Source organism: Diabrotica virgifera, chromosome 8, assembly GCF_917563875.1.
Source record: "Diabrotica virgifera virgifera chromosome 8, PGI_DIABVI_V3a".
NCBI classification, from domain to species: Eukaryota; Metazoa; Arthropoda; class Insecta; order Coleoptera; family Chrysomelidae; genus Diabrotica; species Diabrotica virgifera.
In genome coordinates this window covers 70210532-70234601 of record NC_065450.1, presented here as the reverse complement: position 1 = coordinate 70234601, position 24070 = coordinate 70210532, and the positions used below count along the sequence as shown (strand labels likewise).

Below are 24070 nucleotides of genomic sequence, written 5' to 3'. Positions count from 1 at the left end.
TAATTTAATACAAGGTAGGCATAAACAAACAAAATATCATAGATAAGATGGTAATATTTTCATCAGGAGGATAAAGCAGCATATAAATAATTAGGTTTACTCAAAAACAAATAATCAAAATAATTTAGTATAGCTTAAAATAGTGTTTTACAGTTTTCTCAAAACTTATAAAATGTAACTTGTCTCCTTTCAATAATAAACGATTGAATTATTTCTAGGCAATTTGCTTAATTAGTGAAAATATAAGTGTAACTTTAAACCCAATAACATGATGGCTCGAGGCTCGTGGCTCGTGGCAGTGATACACGTACGGGTTACGAGTAAGATTTCAAACTTGTTGAATCGACGGCGTACTTACTCGGCGGACTTAAAGTACGCGTACTTGCAGTGATACACGTGCGAAAAAGGTCGTCGAGCCATAAGTTCGCGTACTTGCCCGCGTGTGTATCACCCCTTTAAGAGACAGAGTAAGAAGTGAGGAAATACGAGCTAGATGTGGTATAGAAGAAATAAACATATGGACCAAAAGAAGAAAAATAAAATGGAATCAACACATAGAAAGAATGACAGAAAATAGAATAATACGAATAGCAAGAGACAAATCGCCAAAGGGAAGAAGATCATTGGAACGACCGAGGAAAAGATGGTCGGAAAATGTCAATTGAGGCTAAAAACCGAAATAAAACAGGCATTGTGCCTATTTATAAAGTAGGAAGAAGAAGAAACTAAACTAAGAAACTAAATACCTACTCATAGGAACTGAGCTATCCAATATCGAACTAGAGGATAATGAACAAATCACATCCTGTAGTGAATACACGTACCTGGGAGTAATCTTCGATAGAACGGGAAAACACGATGAGGAAATAAAGAGAAGGGTAACACAAGCTAGAAGAACAATTGGCTGCCTAAATGGAATACTTTGGAGCTCCGAAATAGGAATACAGCGAAAATACAATATCTATGAAACACTTATTAAAAGCAGCCTAATTTACGCAGCAGAAACTTGGAGAATAACCAAGAACAACTGTAGAAGCTGTAGAAATGGATGTGTTTAGAAGATCGTTAGGTATATCCCGTAGGGAAAGAGTTCGAAATGAGGAAGTAAGACGACGAATTGGAATAGATGGTTACTTAACAACAGACATTGAGAGGAAACAGTTGATTTGGTATGGTCATGTTCAAAGAATGGAAGACACAAGATTGCCCAAAAAGATCATGCAGTGGGTACCACCAAACCGCAAAAAACGAGGAAGACCCAAAAAGACATGGAAAGAAGGGGTAACCAAAGCAATGAGTACAAGGGATCGTAGAGATGGCCAATGGGATGATAGAAGGACGTGGAAGTTAGGCATCGGACAACGTCGAAAGACGTTCTAAAACCGATATATACATACAGGAAGAAGAAGAAGGAAGATAAATGCATTTGGTACGAGAGAGGCTTTGTTCTCAATATAGGGGAGAACCGCTATGAAACGGACGGTTCTTGAAACGGACAGTTCCCGTATGTCCTAAGTGATTGAACGACAAAGAAATTTACAGTAACATTTGGCAACACTGTGCTAAGCCCACGCTACCACCGAAATTGTGCTTCAAAGTAGTTACTAGTTTGTCCGCGACAAAAGTTTTATTATTATTCACTTCAAAAGTAAATTATTTGTGAGAATATCGAACTATGTCACAGGTAAGCTATTGAAATTTAATACATTTGGGATTATGGGTTTTAAAACTAGTTTACTAAGGAAGATAATAATTGCGGTAGAACTTTTAAAATGCTGTTTGACTCGGATTTTTTCTTGATATTTTGAGGTTAACTGGTTATGGTGTTGAAGTGGACCCAACAAGGTGTGTAGAAAAGGACGTCCTTTTCATTACTACTTCTTATCCGTTTCAAAGCGCCGTGACAAAGCGTCGAAGACATCGGCGTTGTCAAAATGTTGGAAGACGGATATCTGTTTTTTTATAGTTTGCAAATGAATGAATTTTTTCTTCGTGATACCATACTAACTAATCAAATTTTACTCATGCTGTGAAATGCAGCTAGCTATATGGTTAAAGCAGGCCAACATCTAATCTAAGCAAATGTAAAGAATACTGTACAATTACAATGTATGTAAATATTCGAAATTATTAAAATAATTTCAGAGTTGTGGACTGTATTATAGGGTGTGGTTCAAATCAATTATCTTATATAGATAATATCTAATTAAATTTCTAAAAAATCTTACCAAAATCACTGTCACATTCACCCGAGCTATTCAAATAAGTAAGTAAGAAAGAGAGAGAGAGTTTTTTCGACGTCTGTTGCCTTTGGGGGTCAACAGTCAAGAGAGAGAATCTTCCGTTTGCAGTTCCAAAATGTCTGTGTATCTGAAGAAGTGTGGAACTGGGTGGAGTGTAGGAATTATTATACAGATTTAGTTTAAATAATTATTTAAAATTATCGAATTAAGATTATCGAATGATACAGCGAAAAATGAATGAACAATCATTAGCTAAGTCGTGATTTAAGCTAAATACGACGCAAAGTAAGAAATAAAGTATAGTTACCATGTCGTTTACCTGTAATTGGACGGCGGATGGGATCATTGCAGCGTGCGTGGGGGTCTGAGGGGGCCCCGGTTGAGAAGGCAAAGATTGTCGACGACGCCGGCGCAGAGCGGGGCTCAAGTTATATTTAACTTTTGCCTGAGCTAGAAGTTCCTTGAATACTTTGGTGATATTAACGTTATCCTTAGCTGACGTTTCTACGAATCCGTTTTCCCAGTCCACGGTGATGACCGATTCCGTTGTCGCTGTATCGATCTGAAACAAAAATAATTGCATATTTAAACCTCTACAGGAACAAGAAATGATTGGCTAAGTATGCTATTATTAATGAAAACATTCAAAATAATATAATATAAACGACATAAGCATAAATAGTTACCAAAACAGCCTATTTATACTTAATTGCAAAGCACTTGCAGCCGGTCAGCAACGGCCCCCATAGCTTTTCAAATTTTTTTCATGAATTCCTATGATGTGAATGATATTTTGTATATGACAAAATTTTTGTTCAAGCATTTATTGCTGAGTTAGTAATATGAATGGTGGCTGAGATACATTGCTCTGAGTACTAAATTAATTAGATGTACATATAATAAAATACCTTCATTCTCACTATATTATATTTTAATTTCAACGGTGTTCGATTTATAATATAACAATGGTACACCGTAAACAAATAATATATCACGACCTACAGTACTATTTTTTCATTGCACGACTTACGATTAACCTGGGATGTTATTGTTGCTGTATAAATACAATGTTAGATTACAACAGACTTGAGTTCGTTACAGTTCAATGTCAATCATACGTACACATCTGATGTCAAGTAAACTATATCCAGGGTATTAATAAGGTTTTTTCCATGACACTTCAACAGCCAGGATACTGAAGCGTTTTTTCGACAGGTAATACCTATAAGTGCAAATCCTGCCTAGGATATGGCCGCCATTTTTATTTATAAACAATTTTGTGTCAAAAAACGGCCTTTTTTCCTTTTTTTTTCAAATCAATGGAAAACAGTGAAATTAATGGTTTTTTAGTATAAACATCTTTGAGAGTATGAAAAATGCTTTAAAATGGCGTATTTTATATATATTATATATTATATAATATAATGGCGAAAATAGGTCGAAATTGCAAAAAAAATTAATTTCGCAATAACTATTGTAAAAATTAGTCTACTGCTTTGAAATTTTCGTCAAATGGGTTCTTTGGTGCTTAATATGTTATAAAAATTTCAAAGCGATTCATTCAATTGTTTAAATTTTATTCAAATTGTTTATCCCAGAGAGCATTTTTTTGCAATAACATAAGTCAGGAAGAAATGATGTTAGAACCATTCCACAGGTGTCAAATGAAATAGCATGAGCTATGCATTTATTGCAATTGCAAAAAAATGCATTTATTGGTAATAAGTAATTATGCAAAAGTATCGTCATTCTTTGCTTATAAACTTTTTATTTTTTTACATGATAAATTATGTATATTTATTACAATTTTTTATCAATTATTATATAAATAACATTACTTAGTAGTTGTGCACCTAAAACAGGGTAAACAAATAGATTTTTTTGAAAAAAGTTATTCAAAAAGTTTATAAGGAAAAATTGACGAAACTTTTGTATAATTATTTATTATTAATAAATGCATTTTTTATTCACCTATTTGAAACCACCTTGAAAGTCTAGCTCCTGCCTCTTCATTTGACACCTGTAAAATGGTCCTCTAAAATGGTTGCAAAAAAAGCTCTCTGGTACAAACAATTTGAATACAATTTAAACAATTGAATGAATCGTTTTGAAATTTTTATCACATTACAAAGCTGTACACTAATTTTTACATTAGTTATTGCGAAATTATTTTTTTTGCAATTTCGAACTTTTTTCGCAATTATATTAACAATAAATGAGTACATCAAACTTTGTAATACACCATTTTAAAGCTTTTTCCATGTTATCGAAGATGTTTGTACTAAAAAAAACCATAAGTTTTACAGTTTTCTATTGATTTGAAAAAAAAAGGAAAAAAGGCCGTGTTTTGACACTGATTTGTTTATAAATAAAAATGGCAGCCAGATCCTACGCAGGAAATAGTTATAATTTGTTCTTATAGGTATTACCTCTCGAAAAATCGCTTCAGTACCCCGTTGAAGTGTCACGAACAGGGTATATTTTTTCCTTATTACCCTGGCCTACTATCATTTACTATGTACTTATTTATTTCGTAGGATTTCTGTTTATTGTTAAGGGTTAAAGAACCAAGTTACATTGCTATTAATTTTGAAACGGACAAAAAGAACATCAGGTGGTAGTATATCGGTTTTAACACAAGAGTAGTGCATAGGTCTCGTTGCTCATATGCTCATACTCGGGAGCGTTATGAGGGAGGGTATAAATACAAATAATATATAGAGAACCGATAGATAGGCAGGTAAGTGATATACCAAAAAATCCAAGAAATACTGAATACAGCTAAAGGCGGGTTCTCATTGGTCAACCTCATTGATCAAAGTGAAAAGTGTTTCTACTTTTTGTGGATCAATGGAAGTGATTCTATCAGATAGAAAACTGCTAGACCGTGAGAACTAGCGTTCCGTTACGTTGACTTGTATTTTGTGAGGTTTTATGAGGTTAAATTTTTTGTTAAAAATGTCAAATTTTGAATGGAGAGATAACCATATCTGCAAGTTTCTAGAATTATACCAGAGAGAGGAGTGCGTAAGGAATATTAGGAGTGAACAAAATAAAAATAAAGGGGGAAAAAGCTACAAAGCTATTCGTTCTAAAATGGAAAAAGAAGCCCTGACTATAAACGACATTAAAATAAAACTAAAAGTATCGGGACAACATATGAAGTTGTGAATAAAATATTAAAAGAAAATGGTAGAGGAACAGATGATCTGCATAAACCCAAGCTGTTTTAGTTCGGCCAAGCTGATGCATTTTTAAGAGGTGCTTCATTCTTTTTTCTTCTTTGGAGCCATTTTTAAAATTAACATTTTATAGACCGAATGCAATATCCCTGAAATGGTGTGAATTTGAATTCTATGTTCAGTTGCATAGAATTAGCGCTATTGATCAATGATGTTGACTAATGAGAACCCGCCTTGAGCTACTTAAGCTTTATTAATGGCGAAAAAAGGCTTACGGACCGCAACTTTTTAAATCTAAAAATCTTTTCGTTCGTGCTTACTCGTTTAATACTCTAAAAAATATTATAAAAGCATTTTGTTAATTCAATTTAGAAATTAATTGTTTCATGTTTTCATAACTAGAGCAATTTACTTCCCTACTTCTTATGTGGCTTTCGAATTTACTAGGGTAGTATGTATTGTATTTTAACGATATAGCAAATATAGCAAGCAGCTTGAATATTAATTAAGATATTGCGGCTAGAAAATTGTAATAACATTAAAATGTTGTTATCATATTAAGACGATTTAGTAGTAATGATTTTCTTCCCAAGCACGTGGAATATAATATAATAATGAAAGAACTACTAGAATTATAATTAACTGTGAGTTGTATTAATCCAATGTAGTTGGTAAAATAATTGTAATTAAACTTGCGGTGTGTAAATTTATTTGCTTCCATAAACTTCTACGCATGGTATTTATTATAAATCTAATTTTGAACGCGCCAACTTTAGCGTTATGATGTATTTACTTTTGTATTAAATATTAATCTTATGGTAGTGGAGCCCAAGCGGGGATTTTTGCAGTAACTCGAGCGCGTCCAGATTATCATATGAGGAGAAACTTGGTACCCTGTAGATGTACCTCTACCATATATTAGCTCTTAATGCAGGGGCGTTCGTTAAGGGGGGTCCAAAAAAATCTATCCTTAAAAAAACTCGAAATCGTCAGATTAAGATAATGTAAGTTAAGTACATACAAAACAGTGTATATTTAAAAAGTCTGACGATTTGGGCAAGGCGTAAGGAAATGGGTGAGTCACAAAGTTTCACAAGAAAAAAGCGAATATTTCGGGAAATGAACGATAGATCTAAAAACAAAAAAATACGTTCTCAATATTTTTCAAAAATCTATCCAATGATATCAAACACGACCCCCCTCGGTGAGGGGTGGTGGGTAAATTTAAAATTTTGAATACGAATCTAGCGATATTTCGCGAAATGAACATCAGATCGAAAAACTGAAAAATACACTTATTCAATATGTTTGAAAAATCTATCGAATGACAACAAACACGACCCCCCACGGAGTTGGGGTGGGGGGTTACTTTAGAATTTTAAATAGGAGCCCCCATTTTTTATTACAGATTCGGATTCCTCACGTAAAAATAAGGAACTTTTATTTGAAACATTTTTTCGAATTATTGATAAATGGCGCTATAATCGGAAAAAACGATTGTTGGAAATGGAAAATTAAATTAAAAATGGGAAGTCCCCACTAAAATGGAAAACTTTACTTCAGTTTTTTTGATTTTAGAACCTACTCAACACACACACTACACATGATACTAAGTACCTCGTGTTGTGACTGGCTGAATGACATAAAGTTCATGCCATTAAAAAAACTTCAATTTATTAAACAATCTAACAATATGAGTAGTATAGAAATAAAATACTATATTATGCAACGAGCATTTAATGATGGTTATTATGATACCAGTACTTATGGGAGATACGACATGAGCCGCAAAGAAGCGAGTATCGTATGGAATACGAGCATGATAATGACAATTAAATGCAACTGAACGACAGGGAAAGACAAGTATTTTTTAAGTGATGTGGAAAGATCTGCGAGGACCAAAGACTCATTAATTTGTAATCCACAATGAATTTAGGCTGATTTTTTGTGGTCTATTTGAAGCCTATAAGTAATTGGGAATCTCATCGCTTTAGATTTTAAAGTGATAATTTTCTTTCTAATTTGTCTAGATGCACGTTTTTCTTGACTATTTTTTCTAGTATGTGTTTATCTACGCAATTTGATTCATCTAATTTAGTAATAATCTTTTTTGTGAGGATCATTCAGTTACTATAAATTAAAATATGGTACATTAAATAAACAGGAAAGTATATAATTTTTTCTTGTGACGATAATATACTCTTGTCGTCTAAAATGCGCCTATGGTTTCAACAAAACATGTTCTTATACCATCCCTGAAACTATAAAAGACCGAAGAGAAATTCATTAGAGCAATCTATGTGTGTTGAACGGAGGATAATTAACCATAGGAATGGGTGTGCTGAACGCATTCCGAAAACTTCCAAACCCGAAATCGACAAATCCATATCCTACCCAACTGTAGGTGTGCTGAAGGTGTAGAGTCGGATATTTCCTTCCTTAATATATTTATTTTGCGTTGAGAAATTAATGCTACTCCTAAATAATTCTCTCGATTATCGGTTTATTATTAAAAGCTTTTATTCAGTTCAATAGTTTACGTCAAATCTTTAGACGTTAATTTGACTGCCAATGTTAATTTTCTCCAATGCAAATGAATGAAAATTTACAGACATATGCATTCGTGGGAACAACACACGTATAATCAATAACATTTTTTTTATGTTTGTTAATTGTTTAAATAAAAAAAAAAAACGATTTTAATGGAGAATGCTTAAATTCTCTTGTTTTTTACATTGTAAAAACTTGAAACTTTTACGGATTGCAGCTAATGATATGAACTATACATAATTTTACTTTTTACGTTAATTGTTTACGTTATACTTCATAAATAAACAATAAAGTTTCAATTTTTTTGCCGATTCCGACTACTTTTCATGTTAGTACATCATATGTTTTATAAATATTTTAATAAACATGACGATATATTTTAATGTTTGAAAAGTTTAATACTAAAAAGTAAAAAATTAAAAAATAATTTTTTTATACGCTTTTCTTTAGTTATGAGTGACTAAAATTAAAAATATTATAAAAACAGCAACTAAATAGCAAAAAATAAAAAAATTGAAAAAATCTAACACATTCGTTAAAGAAAAGCGCGAGGCAAAAAACCGTTTATTCGATGAAGACGCGCCACGCTTTTATTTGACGAATGTGTTAGATTTTAATTTTTTTTTTTTAATTTTTGCTTTTTGGTTGATTTTTTTATAATATTTTTAATTTTAGTCACTCGTAACTAAAGAAAAGCGTTTCTTAAAAGTTTTAAAATTTTAAAGTCTTAAAAGCGTTTCTTTTAAGTATGCTCAGTACAGTATGCTCCTGAGTTTCACGAAGACCTTATGTATATGCTATATGTAGAAACGAAGTTAATTGGACAAGCTAGAGAAACGTTTAACAATGTGAGAAAAGTATTATGCAGTAGAAACCTTAGTTTGCAACTCAAAATAAGAAAAGGATATCATGAATACGATTAAAATAAGAAAGTTACAATAATATCTCGGTCACTTTATGAGAGGGGATAAATGTGTTTTGCTACAAACCATAATGCAGGGAAAAATACAGGGAAAACGAAGTATTGGAAGAAGACGCATCTTCTGGCTCAACAATCTGAGAAAGTGGTATAATTGCAGTTCCGTCGACTTGTTCAGAGCTGCACTCTCAAAAGTGAAAATAGGTGTGATGATTTCCAGCCTCCTTAGAGGACACGGTAGTTAAAGAAGAGAAAGAACGAAGTTATTTAGTCATTAATGATAATATGATAATAATTAATGATAATATGTGGTCTTTTCTTTTGTATGCTTAGATAAAAATAAATGTTTTTAAAATTATACTTCTTTAGGCGCAATTGGGAGTAAATTTTTATTATTCTGCGCGCATGCGCACACTGACAGTATGGCGTTAAGTTAAGTTATGTATAATTATATCAGTGCAAAAAAAGGTGTGAAAAGAATATATTAGGGTTTTTAGTAAATACATTTATTATAATTTTTGTATTTTTAGATTTGTGTTCCTCGGGAGTAAGATAAGTAGTGTATTATTCAAACATTTTTATCTATACTTCACTTCATCTATTTGTTACCGTAAATTGTCATTATGTCCGAGAAACTATGTAAGTATACAGAGAGCTCGTAGCTTTATTGGTATATTATTCGGCTAGAGATCGATAGATTGGTCTTGGGTTCAAATCCGAAGCATTGCTATTCTTTTTTTTATTTTTGGAAAGTGGTAAGCATTAAAATTAGGTTAATATTTAAATAATATAAAAATAAACTGTTTGAAGTATATTTATTTCGTTGAAATCATATAGTAGAAGTATAACTTACGTGCGTACAAAGTACACACACATTCTACGCTAGGAAAATAAGGTAAAAATATACCATGTTCGGGACACTTGAAAAGCCAGGTTTCAAATGGGTTTTTTGGGTACAATATAGAGATGGCGGTTTTTGACAAAACACCGGTTTTCGGTTATACCGTTTTTTTTTGCTTACGGTTTAACCTGGCGGTTATAACCGGCCAAAAAAAACCGGTTTTTCAAAAAACCGGTTTTCGGTTTTTTTAATCCAATAGGTTACAATAATACATTTACAATGCACTTTAGCTTGCGATACTCCACTCGACTCGATACTCGATATCAATATGATCAAAATTAGTACTATCGAAAGAACATCAATATCAAAAAATTTTTAATAAAACCATTTTATTCTATTAATTTTTATATTTATTTATCATTTTATTATTATTATATATTTATTGATTATTATTAAATATAATATAACGTAAGATTAATAATATATACTGTTATATTTCTATTTGATATGAAAATTAAATTTTGATAATTATAAACAAAATTCAATTTAATATAAAATATTTTCAATTTTCTCAACCACGGGCATATAAATTTAGAACAACCTGTATACAACAAATTGTTATGTTTAATTTTAAGAAGTGATTAGAAGAAGCTTACGAAACTCGGGACAATGCGCCGAGAATAAACAAAGTGAATGGCGCGTACCATTATCGTTGTTCGCGGAAGGTTCGATCATTAGCCTATGCTAAATAAGACTCGTTTGAAATAGATAATAGGTCATTATCGTTGTTCGCGGAAGGTTCGATCATTAGCCTATGCTAAATAAGACTCAGTTGAAGTAGATAATAGGTCATTAAATTTTGTAAATAGTAGAAAGTAATTTTAGAATGGGAATTAACTATTTTTTTTTGAAATCCATTAAGCATATTTAGAAAGATTAAAAATTGGTTTTGAGGAATACTGCGAATGAGAGTTGGTGGTGGAAGGTTGATTTGTGAATCTGGAAGGGATATTTAGAAAGTAGGTGAATGACTGAAAAGAGAGATCAGAATGTTTTGAGCTGTCGAGAAGTGAAGTCCAGTAGTAGACGGTAGTGTACGGAGAGTGAGAAAGCCGGTGTAGTTCCGTGAGTGTGGAGATCTATCGTGGAACGAGAGGTAGGCCAGGTTGAGAGTAAAGAACCTCCTTGAGCCAAGAGTGTCCCGGTAGCTGATTGCAGTTTCGAAAAAGGTAGAACACAGCATCACGACAGAAGCAGGAACGAGAGCTATACGAGCTAATCTTCAAAGGAGAACATTACTGAAAGCCAGGACGAGGTGTTGATCGCAGCCAAGGATAGCAGGAAACGGGTCTTGTGTGAAGACATTCTCAGTTCACGAGAAAAAGGTCAGTCTCATTTGTTTGGACATGAATGTATGGTTTTTTTCGTATTAAATACCACATTATAAATTGAAGAACATAATCAATAATATCAGAAAAGCTTCATCAAACTTAAATATAATTGTTGCTAATAAATCCTAATAGTTAAATGTTAATAAAAACTTTCAATTGGAAACCAAAAGGAAATAAGATTCCCATTTGTAAATGTTATGTTTAAGAATAGTAAGATCTAGCACATATTAAGCAGTGATTGCCATTTAAATAAAATAAACAATATTTTGATTATAATTGTAACCCATATGTGTGTATTATTTTACTCTTTTCTTTCCTATCCCGATTAGGAACCATTGAGAAATACTGAGAAGCCACATAAGTAAGTAATTAATTTTATAATTCGCCCTGATATTGAAAACATATTGATATGTGATCTGGTTAATTAATTAAATTATTATTAATGCATTGATTAAATTAAATGACAAATAAGAATATTATCTCATATCAATAATAAAGATCACATCAATACATATTGCAATAATCCAACCATTTCAACTTATAAAATTTTTTCCAGACTCTTTCAAATGGGATTTAAAAAAAATAATATCAACATAAATATTTTACTTAAAATTAAATTGGATAGTGCAATTTATCTTTTATTTTTACTACCACCAAAAAAAAATTATCATGTATTTCTTTTAACACGTTTGTATATTTGTATAATAGGTACATTTTAGCTCATTTAATACTTCCTGTATGGGTGTATCGTTTTGAAAACGTAGGGAAATCCTTGGAGATTCGTATTCGTAATCGGTAATTCGATATTCATAGTCAGAACATTATTTTTGGTAATCAGAAAAAGTCATTCACCCACTTTCAATGTCAAGAGTCAAGTGTGAAAAATATATGATGTTTGCGTCTACTTCAACCAGATCACTTCTTATGCAAATATTATGATTACTGATTACAAATACATTTTCAACGAAACATTATAATAAAACTTAATTGTTTCTGGCTGATGTGAATTTGCACTTTCAGTTTACTTCTGTATTTATAAAATAAAATTTGAATTATGGTTTTGTTTGGAATAATTACTTGAGAATAATAATTATGGTTGGGATCCAAAATAATACCTAACCTAATCCTAATCACTGTAAAAACCTAATAACCGGTTTTACTTTAAAAAGAAAAAACCGGTTATAACCGGGACAAAAAAACAACCGGTAAAACCGGTTATCGCGAAGTAAAAAAACCGGTTTTACGTTAAAACCGGTAGGTTTTTCCCATCCCTAGTACAATATACCTAATATATTATAAATACAAAAACGTCCGTCACAGTTCGGACGAGAATTTTAATTATTAACAAATAAGTGTCAAAAATGGCAGTTTTTTCGTTTAAATCGCTACAGGTAAAAATAGGGTAATTACATATATTATTTATAGTATCCTTCTTTTAGAAGATGAGCAAAAGTTTAAAATGGCAGTTTTTGAATTTTGGTCCGATCATTTGTTGCTTCAGAAATTTCATAATAAAACACTAAAATTTCGAAAATAAAAAATAATTAAAAAGCCATTCTTATCATTCCGAAAACATTTTACTAAAGTATTTTTGGCTTATAAACAATTTGAATAACTTTGTTAATATTGACTCTACACTAAAACTACTTTAGGATTTGAAAAGCTGGTATTTTTACACGAATTTTCAAAAAAAACTTTTTGCCTAGGTTAATTACAGTTAGCCACTTTTCTTTATTTAATTCACAGCTACTTTGTTTATAACAATTAAGTAACCTTACTAGCGCAACTTTGAAGTTCAAGGTATACAGTTTATGTGTAAAAGGTTGAGTAAACTTTAAACTTCAACAAAGTGGTTAATAAAGCTTAAAAATGACGTCCTAACGGAATCGATTCGTGGTCGGTGGAGATGAATTATTCAAATCCGTGCACTCAAAAAATGAAATTGATACTTCAAACATAATATGCTGCGATTAATATCTCCGGAGCTTTTTGATGGAATTTGATCATAACTTTTTTAATTTTTTTCTACTCGTAGTCTTGTAGAGTCCGTTATGTACACATATCCCCACCTAACAAAATGTGAACTCAGGGATATGAAAAATAGATTACGACCGATTCCAAGGCCTACCGAATATACCTACATATATAATTTCATAAAAATCGGTGCAGCGGTCTCGGAGAAGTATTGCAACTAACAATGTGACAGGAGACTTTTGTAGATGTAAATATATGGATGGCTATTAAAAAATAGGGGTTGCTGATAGAAAAGTGAACAATAAGGGTTGTATGAATTTTTTAATTCTACACCATAAGATTAAAGTAGATAATTTTGTCCAAAAAAATTTAAAAAAATGTCAGGGGGGCAACCCCCTTTTAATTTATGGGTATGAAAAATAGATCAAAACCTATTCTCAGTCCTATAGGATATACGTGTAAAATTTTATGAAAATCGGTCAAGCCGTTTCGGAGGAGTATCTTCTTCTTATGGTGCCTATCCATTACGGATGTTGGACACTAACATGACTATTCTGACTTTGTTGACTGCTGCCCTGAAAAGTCCGGTAGTGGTTAAGTTAAACCATTTTCGCAGGTTATGCAGCCAGGATATCCTTCTTCGTCCTGGACCTCCGGAGGAGTATGGTAACTAATAATGTTATATGAGAATTTTAGAATATATATAGAATGTATATAGAAGCAGCTGTGAATTAAATAATAAAAACGGATAACTTCACTCCAAAATTAACCTAGACAAAAAGGTTTTTTTTTGAAAATTCGTGTAAGAATACCAGCTTTTAAAATCCCAAAGTAGATTTACTCTATAGTCAATATTAACAAAGCTATTCAAATTGTTTTTAAGTTAAAAATGACTCTACTTTAGTAAAATGTTTTCGGGATGATAAAAATGACTTTTTATTTATTTTTTTAAATACTTTGAAAACACAAGTGTTCTTCTTTTATGTGGTTTCCACATAATTTCTGTATCGTTATTATTTTCTGAACAATAACATTGTTCTTTGGGATAACCAAATTGCATAAAATTTAAACTAATTGACGAACCGTCTTGAAATTTTTTGCACATGATACATACTGGTTGTCTCAACTTTTAATGCAATATCAAAGTCTTAAGTTCATTTTCGCAAAAGTTATAGCAAATTTTTTATTTTCGAAATTTTAGTTTCGTTTTGCAATTAGCGAAGCAACAAATGATCATACCAAAATTCGAAAACTGCCGTTTTGAACCTTTGCTCATCTACTAAAATATGAATACTCTAAATAAGATATTTAATTTTACGATCTGTGGCTAATGGTATAAGTCCGAAGCCAACCCCCTCTCTCTACACACACAATATACTTAATTACAATATTTTTAACTGTAGCGATTTAAACGAAAAACTGCCATTTTTGACAATTATTTGTTAATAACTAAAATTCTCGTCCGAACTGTGACGAGCATTTTTGTAATTATAATGTTTTAGGTTTATAGTACCCAAAAAAACTCATTTGCAACCTGGCTGCTCAAGTGTCCCGACAAAAACCTTATTTCTCTGGACTATTATTTTTTAGACAAAAACGAATCTTGTCTCCTGGTGAAATTTATTACCCGTGGTTACCACAAACTTTTCTTCAAACTTATAGTTCCAGCGGCTCTATTTTAGTATTAATTCAGTTTTGATAACGCTAACTGCAACACCTGACATTGTATTTAAACGAGTGTTTCCAAGTATGTTATAAAATATGTTTGTATACTGCAGCAGAGCATAAAATTTTAAAAACATAAGCTCGTGGCTTTATTACATAGTTTGTGGCTTCCAACACCACTTTTAACGAGTCGTGTTATTAAATATAGCCCTGATATTTTATACAAAATGACACAAAGTTCACGCAGACATTGTAGCCTTTTATTAAAAAATGAATATATTTTTTAATAAGCTATCTCATATGAAAGAAAAGAAAATCTGTTGATACTGGATTTCACAGTCAACATATATCTATATCAGTACACGGTACAGTTAATAAGCATAAGAATACGCATATACGAAGCAATAAAAATGGTAAAAGATTTCAATGCCAGATGGCGCTAGCCACCTACTATCATCACTTCAGTTGCAATGGGTGAGAAAACCTCTCGATACGAATCAGTTAAAATATGGAGAACAGTGCCTACGTTCCTTCCGATGAAGGCTCCAATAAGAGCCGAAAATCGCGATTCAAGGGACTGGACTGCACTCCGTATTCTAATTGAAAAGTAAGATTGTTTTGCCTTCGCATTGCAACTGAATAAAAATGGTATACATTTTTATTTTGGTAGAAGATTTGTTCAAAATTCCGCTCGAATGACCCACAACAGATTGTAAATTGTTATAGGGTACAACAGCTGTACCCTATATGTAAGTAAGAGGTACTTATACCTATAATTTTGTAACAGGTAACATGATTGTTGTTATCTTAGATAGATATAACTTTTGTATCACTTTTGTCATGTTAGAGTCACATTATATGCATTGTTTAACTCAGAGATTGTCAAAGATCTAGTAGTTATCTTTAATAAATGTTTATTTATTTTGCATATCATTTCTTATTATTCCTTTATATTTAAATTTACTCATATATTTAATATATTTAATATTTGACAGCAGTGTAAGATACCTGGGGGAGTGATCGAAGATCATTTTCTTGGCGCCCATGATTTGTTAGTTTTATTTATTTTATTCATCTTTATTCTTTTTCAGTACATTATTCTTATTTTATAATTTCACCTTTTAGTCATCATTACTATCTACTTAGAGCTACTGTTCTTCGACAGACATGCAAACGAGCCGTATCCATCCTTTAGTGTCAAGTTGTTCTCTTTCATCTCTTACTAGCCAATTCTATTCAGTTTGCCTCTGTCTCTACATCCTTCCACTTTCCTCCACCAATACTAGTTGAAAGTAGTATTTTTCCTACTGCGGCTTCTCCACGTAGAAGCCACTTCCCTCTCTACTTTACATTCCATCTATTTTCATTTTTGTCCCACTAATTACTTTCATTCGTTCTTTTTTCCTTACTTCTGTTGGAGTATATTTTTCTTTTTACTTTCACTCCAACAGAAGTTTTCTTTATCTTGTTTCATTGGCACATTGTAAAGGGTACAAAAATTGTTGTACTCTTATAAAGATTTTAACAAAAATGTAGGAAGTTGAACAGTAAATTATGATGGCAATCTCACTACCATTTAGAGAGTGCGAATAAACGAATAGAATCATTAACAAATGTATTTTAATGACTAACTTGTTACTATACCAATGAACTATTTATACTAGAATAAGGTCTGGTCAAAGTTCTTTCGTAAAGTTCCTATATTTCAACCGTCGATGCACTGTCCAATTCAGACTAGTTCGCGAAACACAAACGCAAAATACTGTTGTAGAATTGTTTTTTTTTTGTAAAGAAATTCAGAAAAATTTAAATTTATATCAACGACCATGTAATCATAGTTTTTAATCACCCTGTATATGACCAAAATTGTTTAGAATTTAATTTTGCTATTAAGAAAGTGTTTCGGGAAAAAGTGAAACGATTAATAAATGATTCGACGAAATGCACGGGACATGAACAAACAATGCGGTGATTAGAAAATGAACATCGTGGTCGAAAACAAAGACGGTTTTAAGATCCTTTCCGGGAAGGTTTTTAATGTGGTATACACATTGTATGAGGCTTAGATGTTAAAGTAGAAAGTAGGAAGTAACTAATTATGATATCTCTTGAAATATGACAAATTGGGAAAGTTCTGTGGAAAAAATATTTGGTTCAGAAGAAATGGGTATGAATGGTTTTGAGAGAGGCGTGTTTTTGATAGAGTGGGAAAGATGAGGTAGAAGGGAGAAGAAATTAGGAGTCAGAATTTGGCGAGAGACGAGAGGTCACTGTGTAATTAACAATGAGGGATATGTTGAACAAGTTGTGTACATTACTTTCCTCAACGGCCGGAAACCAGAGTGGGGGCCGAGGGTAGATATAAGGGGTCAAAGTGGCGGTTTTTATTATTTTTTTGACGCTCTTGATAGAGATAGTGCACAAAAATTTGGGAATAAGTAGGTCATGACGTAACTAATTAAAATCTCCAGGGGCGGAAACCTGTGTGGCCGACAAAGAGGTGGGGGAAGGGGTGAATATAAAAATTATAATTAGGTTTTTTGTGACGTTCCTGATCGAGATAGTGCACCAAAATTTGAGAATAAGTAGACCATGACATATCTAAGTAAAATCCCAGAGCCGAAAACCAGATTGGGGGACGAGGGTAGTTATAAGGGGTTAAAGTCGCGGTTTTTATTATTTTTTTTGTGACGCTCATGATCGAGATAGTGCACCAAAATTTGAAACTAAGTAGGTCATTACGTAACTAAGTAAAATCTCCATGGGCGGAACGCTGCTTGGGGTACAAAGGGGTGGTAGGCAGGGGTGAGTATAAAAATATAAGGGTTTTTTTGCCGTTCGTGATCGAGATAGTGCACCAAAATTTGGGAATAAGTAGACCATGATATACCTAAGTAAAATCCCCGAGCCGGAAACCAGATTGGTGGACGAGAGTAGTTATAAGGGGTTAAAGTCGCGGTTTTTATTATTTTTTTGTGACGCTCATGATGGAGCTAGTGCACCAAAATTTTGGAGTAAGTAGGTCATGACGTAACTAAGTAAAATCTCTAGGGGAGGAACGCTGCTTGGGATACAAAGGGTGGTAGGCAGGGGTGAGTATAAAAATATAAGGGGTTTTTGCCGTTAGTGATCGAGATAGTACACCAAAATTTGGGAATTAGTAGATCATGACATTACTAAGTAAAATCTACAGGGGCGGAACGCTGTGTGCGGAACAAATGTTGTGCTGCGTCACAAAAAAAATAATACAAACTTCGACTTTGACCCCTTAAAACTACCCTTATCCCCAACTCTGGTTTCTCCCCCTGGAGATTTTGTTTAGTTACGTCATGATCTACTTACTCGCAAATTTTGGTTCACTATCTCGATCAGGAACGTCACAAAAAACCCCACAAAAACCCCTTATAATTTTTATATTCACCCCTGTCTCCATCCCTTTGTCGGCCACGCAGCGTTCCGCCTTTGAAGATTTTAATTAGTTACGTCATGGCCTACTTATTCCCAAATTTTGGTGGACTGTCTCGATCATGAGCGTCAGAAAAAAATAATAAAACCGCGACTTTGACCCCTTATAACTCCCTCGTCCTCCACTCTGGTTTCCGACTTTGGCGATTTTACTTAGTTAGGTCATGGTCTACTTATTCCCAAATTTTGGTGCACTATCTCTATCAGGAACGTCACAAAAAACCCCTTTTAATTTTTATATTCATCCCTGTCCCCACCCCTTTGTCGGCCACGCAGCGTTCCGCCCCTTGAGATTTTAATTCGTTACGTCATGGCCTACTTATTCCCAAATTTTGGTGCAATATCTCGATCATGAGCGTCACAAAAAAATAATAAAAACCGCGACTTTGACCCCTTATAACTACCCCCGTCCTCCAATTTGCTTTCCGACTCTGAGGATTTTACTTAGTTATGTCATGGGCTACTTATTCCCAAATTTTGGTGCACTATCTCGATCAGTTATACAAAACCCAATTATAATTTTTATATTCACCCCTTCCCCCACCCCTTTGTCGGCCAAGCAGCGTTCCGCCCCTGGTGATTTTAATTAGTTACGTCATGACCTACTTATTTCCAAATTTTGGTGCATTGTCTCTATCAAGAGCGTCACAAAAAAAATAATAAAAACCGCGACTTTGACCCCTTATATCTACCCTCGGCCCCCACTCTGATTTCCGGCCGTTGGGGAAAGTAATGTACACAACTAGTTCAACATATCCCCATATAGTTTTTCCATATTACTTATCACGCACAAAATCCGCTTCTACCTCTCCGAGTATAATTCTATATTTTCTTAAAAAAAAATAGTAGACAATTCAAACGCGTGACTTTTTAAAATTATAGCTTCTTATGTCTATTAGAACTAGTTTTTACGTAATAATCCTATTTTATTATCTTCTTCTTCATGTGGCTTGTGCGTTGCGGACGTTGGTGGTGTGAGTCGTCCAGGATATTTCGAGGATACGTCGATACACCCACATTTCGAATGCCTGCAGCTTCCTCATTAATGTTTCTGTTAGTGGCCATACCTCTGCGCCATACAGCAAGACTGGAAATACATAGCATTTTAGCAGCCGTATTTTTAGTGGGAGAGATGTGTCGGAATCGTTGAATATATTTCTCATGTTGTTAAATGTTGTTCTGACATGTTCAATTCTAGATCGTATTTCGGATGTTATCATTCGAGTACTTGGGAGTAACCATTGACGAAACAGGTAGACAGGGAGCTGAGATCAACAAAAGAATTGATAAAGTGAATAGACTGTACCACGCAATAGGAAAAACAATTATTAACAAGAAAGAAGTATCGAAACATACGAAAATCAAGGTATTTAAGGCTATATACAGACCAGTACTTACATACGGATGTGAATCCTGGGTACTAAATAGACAACAGAAAAGTAAGATACAGGCAGCAGAAATGAGGTATCTACGCAGAGTTCAAGGAGTCACTAGAAGGGATAGGGTAAGAAATAACTACATAAGAGAAGAACTGAAAATCGAGACAATGATGGAGTATGTTGAAAAAAGACAATTAAGTTGGTGGGGGCATCTACAACGACTACAGAAAGAAGTACCAGTTAAAAAGATATGGGAAACGAAGGTGCAGGGAAAAAGAAGTAGAGGAAGACCGAGAGAGACATGGAACGAAGTGATGGCAAGGATTCTGGACAAAAAAGGAATAGCATGGAACGAAGCAAAGGCGATGGCACAGGACAGGAAACAATGGAAGAGATTTGTGCACTGTTAACAGAGCACACGTTAATACCTACACCCGAGAGGGTAGAAGGTCTAAAGATTATATATATATATATACATCCTACTATCAATTTGGCATCGATACATTATGCATTTACCATCGATTTGGCATCGTCTTGCAAAGTGGCATCTGTATATCGATGCCACTTTACACTACCTTAATAACTTTTTTCCTGCACTTGTTACCAGAAGTCTAATCAACTCGGTAGTTAGAGATTTGATTTCTTGATGTTATTTTAATATATCAGCTTTCTTTGTTTATCCCTTACTAAGTTATAAGTTTATTCCATAAAATGTTTGAGTCCAAAATGATGGTACAGTGAAAATATTATATACATTTAGTTCAGTGTTTTACCGTTTTGTCGCTGCCGCTATATACATGAAAACGTATATCCCACTTTCATTATCAATCATTTTGGCATCAGAAATTTGGCATCACTGTTGAATACAATATTATCCACACCGAAAAATAGGCAATTTGAGAATGTATATATTATTTTCATCAACAAATCATTCTGGCATCATGTTGTTTTCAACCAATTTTGAAAAAATGTGAAAACTTTGTATTATCCACGTCCGTCTGTCCGTCCGTCTGTCTGTAATCACAACTCCTCCGTCAATATACCAGCTAGAATGACAAATGAGGTGTCAACGGAAAGCTGATATTACAAGGATAGTACTAAAGGTGAGATATTTGACCTTGGCGGTCTGTCCGTCGGTCTGTCCGACCGCGAATATACCTCCTCCATCATTATACCAGGTAGAATGACAAATGAGGTGTCAAATGAAAGCTTATAATCCAAGGATGGTACTAAAGGTGAGATATTTGACCTAGGCTGTCTTTCCGTCGGTCCGTACGACCGCGAATATAACTCCTCCGTCATTATACCAGGTAGAATGACAAATGAGGTGTCAAATGAAAGCTTATAATCCAAGGATGGTACTGAAGGTGAGATATTTGACCTAGGCTGTCTTTCCGTCGGTCCGTCCGACCGCGAATATAACTCCTCCATCATTATACCAGCTAGAATAATAAATGAGGCGTCAAATGAAAGCTTATGATCCAAGGATGGTACTAAAGGTGAGATATTTGACCTAGGCTGTCTTTCCGTCGGTCCGTACGACCGCGAGTATAACTTCTCCGTCATTATACCACGTAGAATGACAAATGAGGTGTCAAATGAAAGCTTATGATTCAAGGATGGTACTAAAGGTGAGATCTTTGACCTAGGTTGTTTTTCCGTCGGTCCGTACGACCGCGAATATAACTTCTCCGTCATTATACCAGGTAGAATGACAAATGAGGTGTCAAATGGAAGCTGATAATCCAAGGATGGTACTGAAGGTGAGATATTTGACCTAGGCTGTCTTTCCGTCGGTCCGTCCGACCGCGAATATAACTCCTCCATCATTATACCAGCTAGAATAATAAATGAGGCGTCAAATGAAAGCTTATGATCCAAGGATGGTACTAAAGGTGAGATATTTGACCTAGGCTGTCTTTCCGTCGCGTCGGTCCGCACGACCGCGAATATAACTTCTCCGTCATTATACCAGGTAGAATGACAAATGAGGTGTCAAATGAAAGCTTATGATTCAAGGATGGTACTAAAGGTGAGATCTTTGACCTAGGCTGTCTTTCCGTCGGTCCGTACGACCGCGAATATAACTTCTCCGTCATTATACCAGGTAGAATGACAAATGAGGTGTCAAATGAAAGCTTATAATCAAAGGATGGTACTAAAAATGAGATATTTGACCTAGGCTGTCTTTCCGTCGGTCCGTACGACCGCGAATATAACTCCTCCATCATTATACCAGCTTGAATGATAAATGAGGTGTCAAATGAAAGCTTATGATCCAAGGATGGTACTAAAGGTGAGATATTTGACCTAGGCTGTCTTTCCGTCGGTCCGTACGACCGCGAATATAACTTCTCTGTCATTATACCAGGTAGAATGACAAAGGAGGTGTCAAATGAAAGCTGATAATTCAAGGATGGTACTAAAGGTGAGATATTTGACCTAGGCGGTCTGTCCGTCGGTCCGTCCGACCGCGAATATAACTCCTCCATCATTATACCAGCTAGAATGATAAATGAGGCGTCAAATGAAAGCTTATGATCCAAGGATGGTACTAAAGGTGAGATATTTGACCTAGGCTGTCTTTCCGTCGGTCCGTACGACCGCGAATATAACTTCTACGTCTTTATACCAGGTAGAATGACGAATGAGGTGTCAAATGAAAGCTTATAATCCAAGGATGGTACTAAAGGTGAGATATTTGACCTAGGCTGCCCTTCCGTCGGTCCGTACGACCGCGAATATAACTCCTCCATCATTATACCAGCTTGAATGATAAATGAGGTGTCAAATGAAAGCTTATGATCCAAGGATGGTACTAAAGGTGAGATATTTGACCTAGGCTGTCTTTCCGTCGGTCCGTTGGACCGCGAATATAACTTCTCCGTCATTATACCAGGTAGAATGACAAATGAGGTGTCAAATGAAAGCTGATAATCCAAGGATGGTACTAAAGGTGAGATATTTGACCTAGGCGGTCTGTCCGTCGGTCCGTCCGACCGCGAATATAACTCTTCCATCATTATACCAGCTAGAATGATAAATGAGGTGTCAAATGAAAGCTTATAATCCAAGGATGGTACTAAAGGTGAGATATTTGACCTAGGCAATCTTTCTGTCAGTCCGTACGACCGCCAATATAACTCCTCCGCCATTATACCGGGTAGAATTACAAATGAGGTGACAAATGTGAAAGTTTAGTAAAAATGACTCAAAATTAGTAAATTCGTATATCAATCCACGCAAAGTTACACGTAAAATTCAAATATTGTGTTCCAGTTCTACTTTCGATTACTTTGGGTGAAAACCTAGGACTTACGAAGTCCAATTACTTGTTTTATTTAAAAATAAGGCATATCATAGACATGCCTTAGGCATCATAGAAGACAATGACACAGAAAAATCAAACACAGCAGCATGTCAAAAGGGCCTTAGTTATGTATCTTCGGTCCTGTTAGACCAAACGTGATATATAGCACCTCAAATGATAGGATTTGACAAACAGAATACAATGACATAGAAAAATCAAATACAACAGCATGTAAAAACGGCCTTAGTAGCGTACCTTCGGTCCTATTAGTCCAATCGTGACGTACGGCATCTTAAGTAATAGGACTTGACCAATAGAATCAAATTTGACACAAACAAATCAAATACAGCAAGCAACAATTCAAAAGGGCCTTTGTTATGTATCTTCGGTCCTATTGGTCCAATCGTGACATACAGCACCTCAAATGATAGGGTTTAACGAACAGAATACAATGACACAGAATAATCAAATACAGCAACATGAAAAAAGGGCCTTATTTACGTATCTTGGCTCCTATTGGTCCAATCGTGGAGTACAGCACCTCAAATAACTGGATTTGTCAAATAGAATACAATGACATAGAAAAATCAAGTACAGCAGCATGTCAAAAGGGCCTTAGTCTTGTATCTACGGTCCTATTGGTCCAATCGTGATGTACAGCACCTCAAATAATAGTATTTGACAAATAATATAAAATGGCACAGAAAAATCAAATACAGCAACATGTTAAAAGGGCCTTAGTCATGTAGCTTCGCTACAATTGATCCAGTCGTGACGTACAGCGCCTCAAACGATGGGATTTAACGGGCAGAATGCGACTGTAGACAAATCAAAATGGCGGCATGTAATAGCACCTTAAAATTGTAGAAATAAAATGGATTAACGCAGAGGTGTATGACATATTATGTGACAGTATTTAACAAAGTGAATACGATTACATACGTCCAGTTTTTGACAGGTGACTTCTCTACATGATAAACGCGAAAAGGCCCCCTTCGTTCACTGTTCGACATAGGCCTCCCGTTCACTGCATATATCCACTTCTTCCTGAGCCGTGACATAAGAGGATAGAATTTAACGAATTAAACGACAAAGAAGACTAAACAAGGCAGCGTGCGGGAAAAACAGGACCATCCTTTGTATACTCCACA

At 34.3% G+C, this 24070-nt stretch overlaps 1 protein-coding gene across 5 annotated transcripts in view; it reads right to left on the bottom strand.

Annotated features, from left to right (window-relative positions):
* Nucleotides 1–24070, bottom strand: part of LOC114340777 (ras-related protein Rap-2b) — a 607622-nt gene that overhangs the window by 10110 nt on the left and 573442 nt on the right. For 3 of the 5 annotated variants that reach the window (XM_050659445.1, XM_050659447.1, XM_050659446.1), the window contains exon 6: nt 2551–2805. In XM_050659445.1, coding sequence (XP_050515402.1) covers nt 2551–2805 — 255 coding nt within the window. The remainder of the gene's footprint in view (nt 1–2550; nt 2806–24070) is intronic. The other 2 variants (XM_050659448.1, XM_050659449.1) reach the window with 1 other exon arrangement.